At 55.0% G+C, this 20,349-nt stretch overlaps 1 protein-coding gene across 18 annotated transcripts in view; it reads right to left on the bottom strand.

The window, feature by feature from the left end:
* Positions 1-20,349, bottom strand: part of TNK2 (tyrosine kinase non receptor 2) — a 46,842-nt gene that overhangs the window by 4,309 nt on the left and 22,184 nt on the right. For 3 of the 18 annotated variants that reach the window (XM_058731007.1, XM_058731014.1, XM_058731022.1), the window contains exons 1-12: positions 19,066-19,436; positions 15,025-15,205; positions 13,926-13,996; positions 11,768-11,989; positions 10,633-10,785; positions 9,850-10,127; positions 8,282-8,408; positions 7,723-7,869; positions 7,544-7,638; positions 2,393-2,587; positions 917-1,008; positions 218-340 (exon numbers count right to left, since the gene is read on the bottom strand). In XM_058731007.1, coding sequence (XP_058586990.1) covers positions 218-340; positions 917-1,008; positions 2,393-2,587; positions 7,544-7,638; positions 7,723-7,869; positions 8,282-8,408; positions 9,850-10,127; positions 10,633-10,785; positions 11,768-11,989; positions 13,926-13,996; positions 15,025-15,205; positions 19,066-19,143 — 1,762 coding nt within the window. In that variant the 5' untranslated portion in view covers positions 19,144-19,436. Of the gene's footprint in view, positions 1-217; positions 341-916; positions 1,009-2,392; positions 2,588-7,543; positions 7,639-7,722; positions 7,870-8,281; positions 8,409-9,849; positions 10,128-10,632; positions 10,786-11,767; positions 11,990-13,925; positions 13,997-15,024; positions 15,206-19,065; positions 19,437-20,349 lie in introns of those variants that run through there. The other 15 variants (XM_058731012.1, XM_058731013.1, XM_058731008.1 and 12 more) reach the window with 10 other exon arrangements.

Below are 20,349 nucleotides of genomic sequence, written 5' to 3'. Positions count from 1 at the left end.
CACGAAAGCCCAGACACAGCCTCTGCAGGCCCCAAAGGGAGTGAAGCAGGGCCAGGTGACGGTGGAGAGGGGGGACCAGGACCACACAATTGCTCCAGGAGCCCAGGTGTTTGCAAGGCGGGGGAGAGGCAGGCATGCTGGGCCAGGTCAGCGGCACGAGCTCACAGCACACATCCCACCTCCCCTCCCGCCCGGCCAGCCCACCAGGGCTCTGTACCTTTCAGAAGGAGAGGAGGAATGAGAGGAGAGAGGGGGCAGGGGCAGGGGCCAAGGCATCGAGAGCAGCCCCACTTACTCTGAGCGAAGATGGCAGGCTGAGGTGGGCGAGGTGGAGGCTCCCCTGCAAGAAAGGCCATGCGGAGAGTAGAGGGGACAGAGCGGGAGAGACAGAGGACGGGGGGAAGGGAAGACAGCCAGACAAGAGGGCAGAGTGTGGAGAGAGACAGAGAGAGGGCAGTGAATAGGAGTGAGTGGACATACACACCCAAGAGCAATGGGAAGCAATGGGGTGGCAGGATGGGGAAAAACGGGTTCCGGAACAACAGGCACAGGATCCAGGAGATGGATGAGGCTCCTGGCCAACATGAAGCCCGTGGGGTGGTTTTGGCTTGGGAGAGGACAGCAGGATTAGGGGGGGGGTGAGGAAAGCCAGGATCTGAGCACAGCGGGAAGGAGGGAGGAGGGAAGCTGAGGTGGGCAGGCCAACACAGGACGGCCGAGGATGCCCACCTCGGCGGATACAGCTGCTTCTCATCTTCCACCCCACACCCAGCCGGAGCCGGGTCACAGCTGTCCCCTGGCAGCCCTGGCCCAACTGTTCCAGAGCCAGAACAGCCAGCTCAGAGTGCCTGCACAAGACAGTGCCTTTTCCTGGGCAGCTGATGAACTAGGGGGCACTGGGGAGCCAGGCTCTTACTTTTCACCCTTCCTAGATGTTGGGTGGGTTGGGAGGTGCTCAGTTCCACGCTCAGCAGGTCAGGAGGGTCCATGGGGTTTCCCAGGTACAGTCTGTGGGGAGAGAACCAGGTCAGAGGGTGGGGGCTGGGGGAAGGGTGTGGAGTGGTGACGGTTGTGGGGAACCTCAGGAGGAGATGCCCAGGGTCAGGCAGAGAACAAAACCCTGAGTGCATGTAGGGGACCATCTTGTCCAAGCCCCACACAGACTTGGGTCTGGAGCACAGGACGTGCAATTCCCCGAAGACTGTACTCAGGGAGGGTGTCATGGAGAGAGGGCAGAGACAGAACTGACTGCAGGGTGAAAGGCTTGGACTGAAGGGGCTCCAACAATACCCTACAAAGGCAGAGCTGGCCCTCCATGACCGCCATGGCACCCCAATGTCTAGCAGCCACCCGCTGGCACACTCTCCTGTCCTGCTGGGCCCGCTCCCCTGTCGGGGTGCGTAGGAGGCACCCTTCTGCCCCGCTGCCAGGTGGGAGAGGGGCTGGGCCACTTGCCCTGCTCCCGATTCACCCTCTCAAACCCTGTGCTGACTGTCAGGCCTTGGGACTTAGTCACTGAGCTGATGAAAGCCTGGAAGAATGGGGCTGGGCTGGCCGCAGCACGCCAGGAGCAGGGCAGAGGGTGCCGGGCCACCTTCTGGAGGGCGTCTACACACCTCGCCCCAATTCCCACAGGCCCGTGCTGGCTCACACCAGCTGCTCTCCCAGGGCTTCGGGCTCTGGTGTGTGGGGGCAAGAGGGCAGGCCTGCTTCACTGTGCCTCTCAGGGCAGAACCGAATGTCAGGAGAAGTCAGGAGAAAGGGCTGCCTCGAAGCCTCCTGGGGCCAGCAGAGAGGCATGAAGCCTGGGCTGAGGAGCTGCCAGGTGGCTCGCTGGGGTAGGGCACCCAGGAAGTGACTAATTCTTCTCCTCTGTGTCCTCCGCAGAGGACAGGTCCCCAGTGACCTCATCCTTTCACTTAAAGGAGACTGAACCCCCTGCCAGGTAGAGAGTGAGCACGCAGGGGCGGGGGGTGTTGCCTAACCTTCCTCCTGGGCTTTCCCCACAGGGAGCTCTTTCTCTGGGCCCCCAGCTCACCCCCTGGCACCTGTGCACACCCCAGGGCTTGACCCAGCAGGCTCCATCTCCCAGACTCTACACAAACACTAGGGGGCATGACAGAAACCCTCCTGCTGAACTCATTCCAGAGGCTGTTCTCAAGTCCATGTTCCTAAGGTCGGTGTTCTGGGGGGGTTCCACCAAACAGAAGTGTGCCTCCATCCTCTGAAGCTCCTAACCTCAGTTCTGTCTACAGGGAACAGCTTTCGGGCAATAAGAGACCCTCTGCCCTATTGTTGTGACAAGGACCTTGGCAGTGAGAGCCTGCATACCCAGGGAGGAGCTGCTGACTCTGGAGCCACAGGTGACCCCCACCCCCACAAATGCACTCACTCATCAATCTTGTCGGGGAAGCCCCAGCAGTGGCGGGGGTCACTGTCGCCATGTCCCGTGTGGATGAAGCTATTCTGCAGGGGTTGGCTGATGTCCTGGGCTGAAAGGCCAGCCACGGAGGTCACCACGTTGCGAGGAAAGGGTCCCACACACAGTGTCCGGGTGTTCTGTCCACGCCACCAGTAATTCTCAGCCCTGCTCAACAGAGATGACATGGTGAACACCAGGGTGTGTGAGGTGGCCCCAGGGAGTGGGACCCTTTTCATTCCAAGCTCTCTCCAGCCAGAATATATCTGACTATCTTGGCAGGAGGGGACCCAAGGGCTATGGCTCTGAGACCAGGCTGGTCTGTCATCAGCCTGCCTGCCCCACGACCTGTCACTCTCCCAGTACAGGGCCTGTCTGTTTATACACTCCTTACCCTAAGACACTTAGGTGGGTCAGACAACCTTTTCTGACAGTTTACAAATAAGCAGATAGGTTACAAATAAGTGACAGGACTTGCCTACACTTCCCAGACAGATCATAGCAGACTCAGGATTCAAATTTGGCTGTTCGTCTGCAGCTACCACCCTTCCTATAAATCTGCCTTGCCTCCCTCCTCCCCGGCAAGGCCTGTACCCCTACCCTCTGGCCACCTGACCTTGCTATTCAGCCCAGTTCCCGGGCATCCTGAGCTGCAGTGGCCAAGGGAACACCATGGCCTTAGCACTGGGCTTGGAGCCAAGCCCCCCAGCCACACTCTGTCTCCTGCATGCAGCCCCTTGTGAATTTGGAAGCACTGCAAGCAACCCACGCCTTCCCATCACCAGTTTTTGTATCTCCAGTGTCTTCCACCACCTCGAGGCAGGGCTGTGGGACCTGTGCCCTTAACCCCGGTCATCTCCTGGGGAGTTCTACTCTTGTCTTAAATAAGGAGTCTATAAGGGGACCCAGCCTCCCAGTGCGGCTGGACTGTGGGACCACCCCCTCCCCACTCTGATCTCAGACACAGAACCTCTACTGACGTAGCCTAAGCCTGAGCCTGGGGTGGGGGTTGGGGTAGGATGGTGCCCTCCTGGACACTTCAAGTGGCCGGATGCAGCTCCTTTGTCTGCCACTAGGATCGCTCACACCAGACGACATGGGCAGAATCTGAGCTAAGGGAGAGGTAGTGCAGCCTCATGCTGCTGTGGTGGACACATGCACACACCCAGTCAACCCCCACCTGGGCAGCCAGGAGCATCAAGGTCTCCTCCAAACTGGAGCCAGACCACAGGGACCAAGGGCGGATGGAGGCTGAGCTCCTGGACCCTCCTCCATGAGGTGACATGGCCCGTTGGGGCAGCACGACCTCAATCAGCCTGCTCTGGAGATCACAAGTCAAACCCCATGAGCACAGCAGTGCTTGGGAAGCCAAGAGGTGGGGCGGCAGAGGGCTGGGAGCCCAGCCTCCCCATAAACAGGGCCGCTGACCAGCCTACCACCAGACACAGCAGCCCTGTGATTACACCCTGCCCTAGGGTGGGAAGGGCAGGAAAGGAAGCAAGAAGGGAGGACAACACCCAGGAAGGGACAAAGCCCATTGGAAAACAGCAGGGCTGTTCCGAGAAGAGAATGTCCCCTAGCACCCCAGTCCCGGGGACTGGCTGAGGTCGAGAGCCTCCCATGAAGCAGGGTGAAGAGGGATGCCTGACACCAGGGGACCCCCTGCTGCTCTCTGCCCCCCCCCACCCCTGCACCCAACGGCTCCCTGGGTTCTGCGTACCCCTTAACAGACCTTCTAAACACCAACCCCAGGCTGGACATTGGACTCTGCTCTCCACACCTCTTCAGAGGTGCTCATTAACCTGGGTGAGAGAGGTAACCGAGGCAGAGAGATATTTCAAAGTAGAACAGAAGCATGTCCAAGACCAGTTCCACCCTGTGACCCTATCTTCCCTGTGTCGACCCTGAGCAAGGCCAGACTGGCAGGTCACTCCCTCCACCCCCTTCCTTTTGCCAGCACAGCCGAACACACAGGGGCTCCTTTGGACCCACTTCTGAGAGTGAGAGATGCCAACCCACCTCCCTTTATTATAGGTATGGCCGAGGCAAGAGCCTCCAGGACTGCTGGGAGTCCCGAAATCACTTCCCAAAAGATCTGTGCTACTAGGGGAGGGGAGCTGGAGGGCAGGGCAAGTGTTAAGACAGACACCCTCAGAAGCAGCATCCTCTCGACAAGGCTCAAATGTAAGTCTTGAGATGGCCAATGCTATATCGTGCTGCCTACCTGTGCCCCTCTGAGAATCAGTAGGGCCGAAGTACCAGCAGCTCAGAGAGGACTGAGGCCACCCTCCCCACCCTCCTGCATTGGCCACACCCGCTCCCCCTCCTTGAACAGGCCAGAGTCTCCATAGCAATGGGAGGGCTAGGCCTACCATGGGCAGACACTGCAGTGAGGACAGAAGTCCTTGGGGGAACAGGAGAAGGGGCCAGCACCTCCAGCACGAACTCTCTATTTCCTGCTACCTGTCAGTATCCTGGGACAAGTACAAAGTGGAGTGGCACCTGGGAAGCCAAGGCCTGAGCTGAGAACATGCCGCAGGCTGCCCCTGCTCTATTTGGGACCAGCTTCTGGAAATCTCAGACCTCTGTCCCACTCCTGGTCTAAAGTAGTCCAGAAATGGCTGATAAATGTTGCTTGAATATTCTGCTCAAAACCCCACCCTACTCACTTCTCTCTGAGAGACCCAGGCAGCCCCTGGTTTTGAGAGACAACCTAGGCCCTTGCGATCCCTCCCCTACCTACCACTGGGAGCAGAGGCTCCAGGGACCAGGCCAGACCAGGCCAAGGCCCAGAAGACGGACTTCAAAACCTCTGTCTCCCTTCTCTAGATCTATAAAAATGGAACATGAAACAGCTGCCAGCCATCCTAATTTCCAAGTAAGAACCCATGGAAAAGACCCAAGTCATCATTTGTCCTTCCATCTAGACAGCATCTCACAGGCTCAGCAAAACATCTAGGTGTCCTGTCTCTGCCCACTGCCCGCTACCCCAAGAAACACTGAGCCTACGGAACCAATCAGAGCCAGGGACAAGGGGGCTCTCAGACTCCACTTGGAAACAAACACTGGCACAGCTTCCGCAAGAGGAGTCCAAGGCTGACAGATAAGCAGAAACAGAGCAGAGAGCCAGGCTAAGAGGAGACACAGAAACAGAGACCCACACGTACAAGCCCAGACCCAAAAAGACACACACGAACAGAGAGCCCCTCCACTAGGAGACATGGAGACAGAGTCAGCCAAACAAACATAGAGACATCTGGGCACTGAAAAGACAAGGGGGCAGAGTTAAAGCTCTGGTACCATCCGCATACAGGCCTACTCCCAAAGCCTCACCAGCTGTTGTGGCCTCCTGCCCCTCACCTCCCACCTCCTGAGCAGCTCCAGGAACCAAGAGCAGGCGCTGTGGTCCAAGTCGGCCATGGCCCTGGAGGAGGAGCCCAGCAAGCCCACACTGGCAGGCAGCTGCGGAGCCAGCAGCCCAGGCCAACCGGAGGCTGTGACGCAAGGGCAGGGCAGGGCACGACCACAGTGCCTCCCAAGAGGAGCGGCTCCCCTGGGGCCCCACCTGTTGCCCGCCTAGCTCTGGTGGTAACCCAGGGTGCCAGCTCCAGAGACACACACCCCAGGAACACAAGAAGCAACTGAGTCACCCGCTGGGGACCACTGGGTCCCCACTGAGAGCAAGGGATGGGGGAGGTAAAAACCTGAGGGCTACGGTGCACAAGATGGGTCAGGTTCAAGGTCCTCCTGCTCTTGGAGGTAGGAATGGATATAGGTCCAGACTTCTGAATTAACACCCTGCCATGCCCCTCTAGACAGGCCCTCACCCTAATCTTCCTATTTCCGGAATGCTCCCCAGTCCCTTGTCTGGCTCCTCAGCCCCAAACCCACAGACTGTCTTCCTTCCTGTCCCCTGAGCCTCTCTCCGTCTAAAAGCTTTCTGCTTTCGTTTACCACCACTAACTCCCCAAACTTCACCCCCACAACTTGTTGGTTTGTCATTCATATTCTCAGACTGGGCCCAAAGGCTAGGCAAGCCCTGGCCTGGGGAAGAGGTGCTGGGGCCACAGTGAGGGTAGGTCATGTTCCTCCACAACCAGCTTGGGCTCCAGGGCCTATTCTATCACTCTGACCAAACGCAGAAGCTCTCCCCTCTCACCAACACCCCATGAGGCACAGACTGAATGAACTAAAGGCCCCAGACCCCCAGACCTGAAGCCCAGGTAGAAAGGGCTCTGTAGGAAGCGAACCCTGTCCTCATCCCTGCCTGGCTCTGTCTGAGTCAGAGGAGCTGGGAGCACAGGGGATTTCCTCTGCCTTGCTCCTCTTCCTGGTCCTCCATGCTCACCCCCTACCCCAAAGGCACCTCGACCCCGCCCTGCCCCAACCAGTTCCTCGGCAGCCCTGGGGATCAGATAACAGAGGGTGGGGTGAGTGGTGGGTAGGGCCTCCTTAGCAGAAGGGCTTGAATGGGGGCTACAGGTAGGAGACATGACTCAGGAGATGCTGCCTGGAGGCAGAGACGTGTGTCCCAGGTGTCTGGTCAGGGGCAGGTAAGGAATGGGGACTGGGGACAAAGGAGCCCAGGTGGGCAGCCCAGCAGAAAATGGAGGGGAGCCCCAGGAGGCGACAGTGAGGCTCAGTGGGAGGGCAGAGGCTGCCAGGAAGAGGGTGGGGCTGCTTTGGGGTTCTGACAGGTACCCAGCCGGGTAGTCTAGAGTCCCTGTCCTGGGAGGAGGTGGGAAGGGAAGAAAGAGAGGATGAGAGGAATGTTCAGGAGTTCCAGAGTCCCTAGTTGTGGCCCCAGGGCCAAGGCTGAGCCACTTCCTTCGCCTCACCATATCGGCAGTTTGGCTCTGACCCACACAGCCAGGGCTGGAGCCGAGTAGGAAAAGGGTGAAAGGGTGGTGCTAGGCAGGGAAAATCCCTCTTAGAAGCAGCATCTGGTACTTAACCCCAGGCACTCAAGACTGGACCCGGGCCTGTCCTCCCCTTACTGCACAGCTCAGGCTCCCCACAGCCTGTATTGCCATGGGAACCTTGGAGGCAGAAGAGCTCTCAGCCAGCAGGCCCCTCCACCCTGCACCCTTAGAGGCAGCATAGGCGCAGCCTCACGCTCCCTACCTTCCCTCGATGACAGTGATGACGTCGTTCATCTGGATGTGCAGCTTGTCTGGCTCCTCAAAGTCCTGAAGCGCCCTCATGTCAGTGGGCTGGGCCTGGGGGCGGAGACCTGTCACTGCCCACCCTGGGACTGACCCCTGCTGGGATACCTCAGCCCCCATGGGCAGACCAGCCCTCACCTCCAGCAGGAAGTCCCGCAGGGCCACAAAGGTGGGTCTGTCCTCTGGCTTGTGAGCCCAGCACTGAACCATGACATTGTAGATATCCTGTGGGCAGTCCTCAGGCCGCGGCAGACGTTCCCCCTCCTTGTCAATCTTATGCAGAATCTGGCGGTGGGGTGGTGCAGTTTGAGCACAAGCAGAGCACCCAGCTCTTCACTTCCCACCTTCCCTCCAGCCCATGGAACAAGTGGAGCTGTGGGCTGCCATGCCTGCACCCCAAAGAAAAGGTCTGTCTCCAGGAGCCTATCCCTGGGCCTCTGACCCTTATCCCCTGGCTGGGGCCTCTGGATAGGTGGCTATTACAAGGGAAAAGAATGTGAGCAAGCCCCAGTCTGCCCCTCTCCTGACCATTGGAGGCTCTTCTCTTTGCTCAACTATTTGAGAGGTCATGCAGACACCGGGCAAGGGGGACAGGAACTCCAGCAAATAAGAGCTAGTTCCAACAGGGCCAGGTTGGGAACCAGGAATCAAATCAGCCCCCACCCATCCTGTAGGGAGCACATCTCCAGCCACTCACCTGACTGCCATTGAGGCCAATCCAGGGCTCCTGGCCATAGGTGAACATCTCCCACAATGTTACCCCAAACATCCAGGTGTCACTGGCATGGGAGAAGGTACGTGTCTTCAGGCTCTCGGGAGCACACCTGGCAGAGGCAGGGGTCAAAAAGAAGGCCCCTCAGAGCACACCCACCCACATCAGCCCAATGGACAGAACATATTCATTCAACAAACGTGTTGTTACCCTGTGTGCCAGGCTCAACAGCAAGTATTGGGACACGTGCAAAGTGAACAGGGACAGGACATGTTGACTATGGGGTGCACAGATGGAGAAAATCATCTATGTTCATGTCTTTATTCACATGAAGCCTGGGGTAGGAAGAGGGTGAAATTCCCAGGTCAGGGAAGCCAGGAGGTCAGAGGCTACAGGAGTTGGTGAGGAGATAAGATCTCAGGCTGTTTTCTAATTGTGGTGGGAGGATGACAATTTCCGGATTTGGGGCAGGATCCTGGGATTTGGGTCATTTCAGCAGGAAGGTGTGGGTGGGAAATTTGGATAGGGTCTGGGGAAGAACCAAAACGGGTGGAAATAGTTACACTCACTTCACCCAAACATCCCACACTCCCTCTGGGACTCCCTTTTAGGTGAGGAAGAGAAATGTCACTGCAGTGAGGCCAGCAAAGGGGTATTCCGGGGTGGGGTGAGGTACAGAGCAACGGGGAAGCTGACTGAATGGAGAATCAAAGACTCTCTCCTGGGACTGGAGAGCTGGCCCTGCCACTCAAAGGGGGTGGGACCCAGGGACAGTCACTCAAGATCTCTAAAGCCTCACGGTCCTCATCTGTGAAATGCGAGTAACAATAATCTGCTTATTTCACAGTGCTATGATAAGGGGACCTTATAATTTACCATCCAAACCAGGATGCTTGGGTGTGAAGGGGGTGCTATTAATTACTCCAGAACAACAGGCATAACGTAATCTGAAATGTATGGTCACTCTACATATAAAATCAGTTATTAATTAGGGTGACCGTGCATCCTGGGTGAGAAGGGTGCTCTGGCAAGAACTAGATCTACTCCTCCCACCCCAAAACAAGGAGACTACACTCCTCTGGGTGCCTCCAAAGCCAGTGGACCACGATGGTGTCAGCACAGGATGAGTTCACACAGGAGCTAGGGTAGGGCCAGGTAGCACTTCAGTGTGCAGGTAAACATCCCTGGTCAATCTACAAGGCCCAGTATGGTCTGGCCCTGCCTGCAGCTAGCTCTACCTGAAACATACTTGCCAACCAGTCTGCCTGGCGAACTTCTGGTATTTCAGAAGCTTAATACGGAGTCCTATAGGATGCCTTTTTGAACTCCCGCAGCACTTACCCCCGTGCACCATAGTACCTGGTACATGGGCCCAGAGAATTCCTGGATGAATGAGTGAATGGACTGCGCACAAGAAGGGCATCCCAGACCCAGAGAAGACAAAGGCTGTTGTGGTTACAGAAGGCCTGGAAACTCTGAGGCCCAGGTACACAGGGACCAGGAGGGGTAGGACGGGGAACAGGCCCTGTGAGCCGGCAGCCCCTGTCCCTCACCAGGCAAAGGGCACCTTGCGATGCTCTTGCATGACATAGTGGTCGTCATTCTGGGGTAGTGCACGCATCAACCCGAAGTCCCCAATCTTGACCAGGTCACGGGTGGCCAACAGCAGATTTCGGGCAGCCAGGTCACGGTGAATAAAGCGCTTGGACTCTAGGTAGCCCATGCCCTCAGCCACCTGCACAGCGTAGCGGCTCAGAGTTCCCAGGAGGAAGTGGCCCTGGTGCTTGCGCAGCCGGTCCAACAACGATCCCAGCGGCGCCAGCTCTGTCACCTGAGGCCATGGAGGAGGCAGGAGGAATAAGCGTGGCTGAGCCCTGCCCCTCCCTCAGTGCCCCAAGCTGGATGCTCCTTCCTGGCCTGCCCTCGGGGGACCTCTGAGAGTTCTACAGCTTCCCAAGCCTCTCCCTCCAGGTAACGTGGGAACCTGAGGCCCGAGAGAAGCAACCCACAGAGGCTCAGATTAGAATTTCTAAAAACTAAACTCTAAAAAAAATAATAATAAAAATAAAAAATAAAAAATAAACCCTAGGGCCAGTCCCTCCTGTGAGTGCAACTCTCTGCCAATGAGCACAAACAAAATCCAAAGACAGACATGGCCTCCAGCAGACACAGTACCAGGCTGGGCCCCCTAGGAGCCAGTCTGCCACATCAGGTGGGGGACCAAAGCATCTTCGTCAGGATGGAGGGAGTAACCACCACACAGGCAGGAGGAGGGGCAGATCTGGGGGGCCCAGAGACCCTCCTTGAGCACCTTGCCCTCTGCCCACAGCACTCACCATCTTCATGGGCGGCGTGAGCACCACACCATAGAGACGAATGAGGTTTCGATGGTCCAGGGAATGCATGGCATTAACCTCCCGGATAAAGTCATCCATGGCCTCTGGCTGGCTTAGCACATCAGGCTTCAGGCACTTCACAGCCACACTCACCTGCCCAGAGTGGGGAGCAGAAGTCAGGACAGGTCCCAGGCCCCAACACTCTGAGCCAACCTGTCCCTCCCTCCAACTCAGCCCAAATATCCCTGCCTCAGATCTGCTCATCTGGATGGATGAGCATGTATGTCACAGGTGTCTGTGGGTTGGCTGGGAGAGGGCAGCCCTCCCTTGGGCCTCTCCTTCCTGGGGGAACGTCCAGATTAAACAGCAACCATAAGATAAGAGATGATCAGTATGATGACAGAATATTAAAATCTTGTAATAAGATGGAATATTAAAATGTTTTTGGTGTGGAAGGAAAATGCTGTAAATATAATGACAAGAAACTAATCTATAGTGACAGAAATCAGAATAGTGCTTCCCTTGGATAAAGAGGATACTCAGTAGAAGAGGCAGGAGGGAGCCTTCTGGGTGCTGGAACTGCTCTTAATCATGATTTGGGCAGTGGTCACATAGGTCCATGCATATGCAAAAATTCACTAAGCTGTCCACTCAAGAACTATGTGCTTTATTGTATACATGCTACCTATCTTTCTGGGGAAAATGTTTAGAATACCAAGATGAAAAGGCAAGGTTTTAAAAGCTGCATTCAAAATTTGTATCTTCACCAAATTCAACAAAATACCTGGGGTGGAAAAAAAGCAGAAATGCTAACTCTCCTTCCCCTGAGTGAGGGGATTACAAACAATTGTTTTTTCTTATTTTTTAAAAAGTTTTCAAACTTTTACAGTAAGTAAATTATTTTCATAATTGGAAAAAGAAACAGAGGTGTCTAATTAAACCTGAGCATGTAGTCCAGAGGAAGCCCCTTTCTGATCTGTGCCCAGCCATACCACCATCCCAGCAGAGGGGAAAGATCTGCCTCAGAGGGTAGAGTCGGGGAAGGCCAGGGTGGAGGGAGAGTGGGGATGGACTCTGCCAGAGTCTCTTAGGGGCCTGTCCCTCCGGCTCACCCCACATGACCCAGAAAGCTTACCGTCTTCCCCGAGGGGGCGTCCCACTCGCCCCTGCGCACCACGCCAAAGGAGCCATCTCCTAGCTTCTCGAAGAGATGCAGGTCCTTCTCCCCAATGAGGCACGTGAGGCTCTGCAAGGGCCCCTCCCCTGCTGGGCCCCCTGGAGTGGGCGAGGTCTTCCGGAAGGTGCTCTGAGAGTGATGAGGAGGGAACTCAGCCTCCAGTCGCTTTCCACTGAACACCTGTTTGAAGGCAGCCAGGGGCCAGATGGAACTCTGAGGTCCCAGAGCCAGTCACTCAGTCCAGCCCACAGGATCCTCGGCTAGGCCTCCAGAGAGGTCCTGGCTTTGCCAAACTGCCAGGGGGCAGCCTGGCTGGAGGCCCACCCACCCCCCACCTCCAGATCACACCCTCAAACAGGAACCCACAGTCTCAGTGTGGCCTCAGAGTATGTGCCAGAAATGGACTGACAGGCATGTAGCTCATGACTGCCATAGCCCCACACCCAGCTGTAGGGTCAGGGACAGCCTAAAGCCACTCCAGACCCATCTTGTGCACCACCTGTCCCTCCCTATCCCCCTACCCAGCACAGACTTGGGCCCCTAACCAGAGCAGATGGGCAGGAGCCTGAGGGGCCCTCCACAAACACCTCCCTGTCCCATTTTTAGCCCTGGCCCCTTCTCTGGGTTGCCCATTTGGCGCTGTCTGTCTCCACCCTCCCTGGGGAGCTGACTGCCCTTCATCCTGCCAGGGGAGAGGATAATTTGAGCCTGAGGTTGGACCGTGAATGTGTGCAGGGTGGGGGTGGGGGGGTATGTGCAGATGAAGCAAGGTCTTGCTGGGGAAAGGCCTGGGAAGACAGCTGGGCTTCTGGAGGAGCTAGAGCTGAGAGCTGGGAAACGAAGACTGGAGGTGACTCTGTGACCTGGGATGTGGAGAGAAGGGGCCAAAGGTCAAGGGACAGGAGGAAGGAGACCCTGAGTAGCACAGTTGGCCCCATTAGTCTGACTGGGGCTTCCAAAGCCTTGGCCTGAGGCTGCAGACTCTGTCCAGTTGGGCCCCTGCCCCTCAAAGGCTGGCAGAACCTTGTCCGTATGGGGTAGGCGCATTTCCAATCTGAGAGCCTCTTCTAGCCACTGCTCCGTCCTTCATCCTAGTAACTGAAATCCCTTATGTTTGTAAGCAGTGTTCAGCTAACAAGGCCCTTCACAGCCTTTATCTCCAGGGACCTTTTCCGCCGCCCCGTGAGGGGAGCTGGGCACAAGTGCCACCACCGCGGTTTTACTGAAGACATGCCTCAAGTCTGGAGAGGTTCGCTGACTGACCTGAAGACCTCCTGCATGGTGGTCCAAGATCCCCGAACCCTGGCACACTGCACAGCTCCTCCCTCCCACCTTCACCCACCCGACAAACTCATCCTTCCCTAAAACCTGGGCAAGGGACCAGGACAGTGTCCCCAGAAAAGGCCACAGGCTCCCAAGAGACAGCCCCTTTGCCAGATGGTAGCCAGGAAATCTCTGCTGCCCAATCCTAGTCCAGCTGTTCTGCCCTGCCCACCCCCCATCCCAGCCCTGAGGCCAGAAGTGGGGAGGGAAGGCCCCTGGCTGGTTCACTTCCTCTCACATTGTCTTCCAGACAATGGGCAAAGTTCCACTGAGTCAGACCAGGGACTCACCACTCCACAGACCCAAATTAGGGCAAAGGGAAAGGGGGGCAGATTGTGGGGAAGGAAGTGGTCAGCAGGGCCAGATGACCAGAGAAACCCTCTGCAGACTAGGGAGGGCGGGGGGCGGGGGAGGGAAGCAAGGCAAAGATGTGCTAGGTCCAGACAGTCCCCACCACTCTGTCCTGGACACTGGCCCCAACACTCAGACTGAGCAAGGGCTCAAGTTACGGCGCACTTGTCAACGGGTGCCTGCTCCACACCCAGCGCCACTGCACAGTGGGAGGGGAGGTAAAGCCATCGCCGCACACAGGCTACTCACGTGCCATCTCTGGTGGAGACAGACACTTAGCTGGGTGGTCCTACAAGTACCCTGCCCGGTAAGACCTTGGAGGAGGGAGGTCTGTACAAAAATACAAGATCATACCTGCCTGGGAATGGGGGAGTTTCCTAGGACTAACATCAGAGCTGGGCCTGCAAGGCTGCCCACCCCATCTTGTTCCTCATTCACGCACCTTGCTCATCCAAGACTTGCGTTTGCACATGGCCTTTCTCCTCTTCACAGCCTCCCACAATCGCCGCTGTCCTGCAGAGAAAAAAGGGGAATCAAATGCTGTTAAGGTAGTTCACAGCCCCCAGGGCCCCCACCTGCATGCTTCCTTGGTCCCCCTGGGGTGGGCCCACCACTAGATACTGCCCAGCACAATGACACCAAGGAAACAGACCATTCTAACCAACCAGGGGCCATAGTTAGCCAGATGGTCACAGCATTCCACTTCTAGGCAGTGGTTCTCGAACTAGATGGAGGTGTTTAACCACCAAAATTGAGCAGCAGTGGTCTTTTTCCAACCCTCAAGGGGGGAAAAAAAGGCAATGTGTAGGATTTACCCAATTTTGTGTTTTTCTCCCATAAAATTTTATTGTTACTTGCATCAGATACCAACTATCCAATCCCAAAGTAGTCTATGTCAGTGTCTAATTTAGCACGTTATTACTTATTCAGCTATTTTAAGTTGAATATACTAATAAGTTTCTAATGCTCTACAAGGAATACCATGGCTTCTAGATGCTATGATCACTACTTTTAGGATAAAAACTTATAGAGCATATTTTTGTGCATGGGAAAGAGACAGAATGAGTTCAATTTAAAGCAGATCTTTGCGAGGGAGAGAGAAAAAGAGACAGATTAAGAGAAAATTTGCAAATCATCTGAGGGTTTTTAATCTTCTCTTCTCCATACAGATCTCTGGACATTGACCCCTCTGATGTTCAGAATGGTGAACAGAGCAGACTCAATGCCATGTTTATAAAGGAGGAGGAGATGGAGGAAATACATCCTACAAACGTCTGAACAAACCAAAAGCAGTATTTTTTCAATCCTGAGAATCCAGAGCTTTAAGTATGACTTCATTCTCCTCAAACTCCAGTTCACCTTTACAACTGCTAACTGTTCTCATGCACTCACTACGTGCAGCATCTACTGATGCAGCGAGAGTTCTCAGCTATGCCACCCCATGGAATAAGGAGGAGGGCTCTTCCAACTGGCAATCCTGAGGATAGAGGAGGTAAACGGTCAGTGGGGAAGCAACAAGCAAGGCCAATATCCCCACCTACCAGGCCGGCCCATGCCAATCTTCTCCAGGTCCTCATTCTTGACATACTCAAAGTGGGACAGGCGGGTAACATTGAGGTCATCGCGGAGCCGCAGGAAGTACTGTTGTAGCTGCACCTCGGACAGCAGCTCCAGCAGCCAGCCCGTGCCCTCCTCGGGCTGCATGCTGCTGCTCCCCAGCCTCTGTGGGGAGGGAAGAATGGCTCAGGGACCAAGGGGTACAGGGAGGTGGCAGGGGACCCTGTCCTGAGTGTCCTAGGCTCACCCACATTCTACTAAACTGCTTCAAGGGAAGGACTCAAACCATGTTCTTGCTCCCCAAAACAGCTGTACAGAATGACCTATACTCCTGTGCCCCTCTTCCTGCCAGCAACAAGGGTAGAATTAGGGCAACTAGAATACAGCCCAGGCCCTGGAGTCAGGGTCTTAAGCCCAAACTTTGTGATCTGTGGCTGAGTGATATGAGATCAACCTCTCTGCTTTCAGAGAGTCACAAACCCTTTGAGAACAATGAAAACTATCGATTATGTTTCCAAGAAAACATACACATTCTTACTCATGAAGTTTCCATTAAAAAATTGGGGGGTGGGGCGCCTGACTAGCTCAATCAGTCGAACATGCAACTCTTGATCTCAGGGTTTTGTATTGTAGAGATTACTTAAAAAATATTTTTAAAATATTTTAAAAAACAATTGGTGGGGGAGGGGTGCCTCCCCTCAGTCAATTAAGCATCCGACTTCAGCTAGGTCATGATCTCGCGGTTCATGAGTTCAAGCCCTATGTCTGGCTCTGTGCAGACAGCTCAGAGCCTGGAGCCTGCTTCGGATTTTGTGTCTCCCTCTCTCTGCCCCTCCCCCACTCACACATTGTCTCTCTCTCAAAAATAAATAAACATTAAAAAAATAGAAAAAAAAACAATTGGGGGGGTGGTGCAGGGTCCCTTGAGACCTATCCACAGGCTCCTTGGACCTGATGGACCCCAGGGAAAGAAAGCACTGTGGACTAGATGAGCTCTAGCTAAGTTTCACCCAATGCCTGACACCACCAGAGGCTGTCCCCTCACCATCCCACAGACCACTCAAGTGCCCTTAGAACCACAGTGAGTGGAAGACAAGAGGCAGGCAAAGGCTGGGGTCAGCTTTCAGATGCCAGCTCAAAGAGGCAGCCCTGCTTAGCTCCATCAACAGTTATCACCATAGACTACTGCCCAATGTCATCAAAGCTTTTAATTTTTTCAAGAAATACTGGAAATCTGAATCTATATGTGAAATCTGACCACTAAAATTCTTTTTGAAAAGGTAATATATGCACATGGTAAGATATTCAAAAAGCACACAGGAGCCATAAAGTCTCATTCCCTGCCATACTGCACAGCCACCTAGCCCCCTGTCCCCAAAACCAGCTGCCATAAATGACTTTTACACATCCTTCCAGACTTTGTTTCGCCCACACACACACACATTTACCCATTACCCACACCATTCTGTTCCTTTTCACTTAACATCACATCTTTCTCTTGACTTTTTAATTATATCGACTAATTCAAGTTTGAAATACACACACACACACAAACACACACACACACGTGCTGTACAAGCCAAGCAAAACACATGTGCAGGCTATAATCAGCCAATAGGCCACCAGTGAGTGACCTCTGACCTACACTCTGTGCGGTCCAGAGAAAGAGGACAGGGCACCCATAACACAAAGCAGCCTGGCCCACTGGACACCAAGCCCATCCTTGTCCAAGTAAGACCCGACAGAGCTGAGAGCTTGTCCAGGCCGGCCCCTGACCTGTGTTCAATCCCCACGGAGGAAAACCCACAAGAAGGAAAAGGCCAGCTGCCCCTCGACACCCCACAAGTCAGAGGTGGCCCTGGCCTCCAGCTCTCAACACAGGCTCACCAAGAGAAGCCGGCACTTGCAGCCCAGGCGGAGCATGAGCCTCCTGCCCCCACAGTTCCCAGCGGTGTTGCCAGCCTAGCAGCAGGACATCAGAGCTTCCCAGGCAGCTCAGGGCAACGCAAAGAGTGACAAACGGGAATGAGAAGCCCTCAGTTCAAACCCTGGCTCTTCCACCAAGGCAGCTGGGCCAGAGGGGGGTTTTCAAACTTCAAGCTGTGACCCTTTACCTAGATGGTTCCCATGAGGTCTGTGCAGCCTCCTAGGGGACATTCTTGGATGTTGGGGGGCCACTAGTGGCATTTAGTGGGTGACTGGGGGACAAGAATGTAAGTTATCCTGTAATGTGCAGGGGAGTCTCACACATTGTCCCAAATCCCACACAACTTAATTTGTGCGGGAGAAAAACTGGTTTATAAACATCTGAACCTAGAATCGAATTCCATCTTAACATGAACAAAAATGTACTTTTTGTTTTTTTGTTTTTTTTTTAATGTTTATTTTATTATTTTTGAGACAGAGAGAGACAGAGCATGAACGGGGGAGGGGCAGAGAGAGAGGGAGACACAGAATCGGAAGCAGGCTCCAGGCTCTGAGCCATCAGCCCAGAGCCCGACGCGGGGCTCGAACTCACGGACCGCGAGATCGTGACCTGAGCCGAAGTCGGACGCTTAACCAACTGAGCCACCCAGGCGCCCCTGTACTTTTTGGTTTTTAATACACACTGAATCTTCCTAGAACAGAACTATGGTGTAAAATGAGGGAACACTGACCTTTGCTTTGTTCAGAACTTAGCAAAAGTTGTTCACTAATCAGAAAAATGTCACTGAAGGCAACCTGCCCTTATTATTTCCAAACCCCACTCTCGGTCAGCACTTGTAGATGCTGCCTCCACAGTGGTCCTCCTAGAGGTGTTAGCACTGACTACCTCATCACGTCAGAGTGTACAGACATACCAGAATACATGAAATGCTATCATCACTTTCCTTTTATTTCTCCTTTATACTATAGGTGACATCGTGTTGACTATACACACACACACAGTAAAAAAGTTATATTTTTATTATTTTTATTTAAGAAGAACTATAAAAATAACTCTAACATTTCAACTACACTTATTATATGCCAGGCACGGTTCTAAGCGTTTAGCTGTATTAACTCACTTATCCTCAACAAAACCATTTGTTACGCACAAGGGAGTGCATGGACGTTAAGAGGGCAGGGCACTGCTGCTTTCCAGAAGAAGGCCCCAAAGGTGCACTGTGAAAATCACTGACCTAGGCCGTGTCTCTCTGCAGCCTGGCCAGGCAGGGCCAGCCAGCACTTCCACCATCACTACCCTGTCCCTGGAGCAAAGCAATTGCACCCACTACATGCCCCACAATGTGGCCTGCCAGCAGGGCAAGCAGTTTGAAGTCTCCCTCCTCTTCTTGCCCAGTCTCCAAGTCTCAGGGTTCTAGACTCCCCACTCCCACCCTCCTCTGGGGGCAACTGCTCAAAGCCATGCCCTGGGTGGTCAGGACTTGGGGAGACACACAGCCCTTCCTCTGAAGCTGTGCAGAAAGCACACTCTGGCATGTTCCTTTTCCCTGAGACACCAGCTAACAGATCTCCCTGCTCAGCTGGACACTCCCCTCCCTGCTCACCAGCCCCAGGGACAGGGTTGCTCTGCGTAGGGGTGTGTGGGGGACAGGGAAGAACACTGGGATCCCAGTGAGAAGAAAGCAATCAGGGTCCTAGTTCTGTCTCTACCACCAGGCCCAGGGTGACCCTGGATAAGCCCCTTCCCCTTGGCTAAGTGCCCCTTCCCCGCCAAGTTTCTTTGTCTCTGAAGCTTTCCCCCCCACCCTACTCACAGTCTCCAGCTGTGCATGTGCCTGGCCCCCAGCACACCCACAGTCCCACACCTGTGTCTGACGTGTGGCGTGGCACTCTCCAGACACGCACAATTCCCGCATACACTTTGCTAACATGCTCACCAACCAGAATGCAGCAGCTGAGGGGAGAGGCCCTGGTCTCAGAACCCCTATCAAGCCCTCAGCCATTCCCGGTCCTGTCCTCTGCTCCTCAGTGAAGTGCTGGCTCTGAGGGGCTGACCCAGTCCCCAGTCAGTCCTACCCACATCCCCAGCCCCCACTCACTGTGTACAGGCGTCGCCGTAGTCTGGCCAGGAGAGGGAAAGAAAGCTCCAGGCCAGGGAACCGACGGGCTGCTGGCATCTCCACGGAGCTGGACCCCCTGACTGGGACCCTGGGACTTTGGGCCAAGATATGAGGGAGCAGAGCCTTTAGCTCCTGAATTTAAGGTTCTGCCCAGAAGGGAAGTTGGCCAAAGACCTGCTCCAGGAGTCCCCCAAATCCCACAACAGGAGTGGGAAATGGGGCAGAAAAAGAGGGTGGGCTCCTTTTCTTTGCTGCACAGCTGTTTCCACAGCTGGCTAGTCTGGCAGGAGGTGAGCTCTTCTCTGGGCTGGCTCAGCCTGGGTCCTCTGTCCTGTTTCTCTGACTTCTCTTCAGTGCAGTGGTCACAGCTCAGCCCTACTCCCTGGCTCCCCCGCCTGACTGCCCTCCCTCCCTTGTCCCTCCCTCCCCGGCTGAGCAGCTCTGACACTGGCTGAAAAAGGACCTTTCTGAATCACTGCCAAAAGGGTGGCGGGAATGAGGGGACTCTTCCTCCCAGCCACCCGCGCTGGCCCCCCTGCCTCCCCATACACAAGGCCCCCTGTCTTTGGCTTCCACCCCAGCCCCCATAGCTGCAGACAACTCTTGGGATTTTAGGGTGGGGGCTATGTGAATCAAGCAGCCACGTACAAAGAGGGGCTACAGGCTCCTACATGGGCTTGTCTGGGGCTGTGGGGGCTAGAACACAGCCTGAGTTGAGGGCCTGGACCCCAGACAGACATTCCTCGGCCCTGCAGGCAGACCCTTCAGAGACCCTCCCCCATCTCCCAGTCCCAGTCTTGGCTGGGTGTCTCCTGGCTCAGGCCCTAATGTGGCCCTGTTACCCTGGTGCCCGACGGAAATAGGAGGCCGGCAGCCTGCCAGAGTGGGGCAGTCCAGCCAAGAGCGAGGGGGGTTGTGGGGGTGAGGAATCTCCACCCCCTCCCCTGGGGTTGCCTTGCACTGCCCACAACATCCAGGGTGCCTCCTCCCCCAGACCAGCTAGCTAAGATCCAAAGCCCCTCTAAACAAACAAATATGCCCCTAGACCCTGCTGGGATGTCCTCATTCCAAAGCAATAGGATTCTAGGCTATAGGATGTTTCTTGTATAGCACCCCCAAACACAGGCAACAGCCTGAGCTAAAAAGAACTGGAGAAACTCCACCAAGCCCCCATTGGCCCCCCACGTTCCTACAGCTGACAAATGATCCCTCTGCCCCTCCTCAAGAGTACAGCTGCTCCTACACCCCCCTCACTACAGCCCC

This window comes from Neofelis nebulosa, chromosome 5 (assembly GCF_028018385.1).
Source record: "Neofelis nebulosa isolate mNeoNeb1 chromosome 5, mNeoNeb1.pri, whole genome shotgun sequence".
NCBI lineage: Eukaryota > Metazoa > Chordata > Mammalia > Carnivora > Felidae > Neofelis > Neofelis nebulosa.
This window is presented reverse-complemented; position numbering and strand designations above follow the sequence as displayed.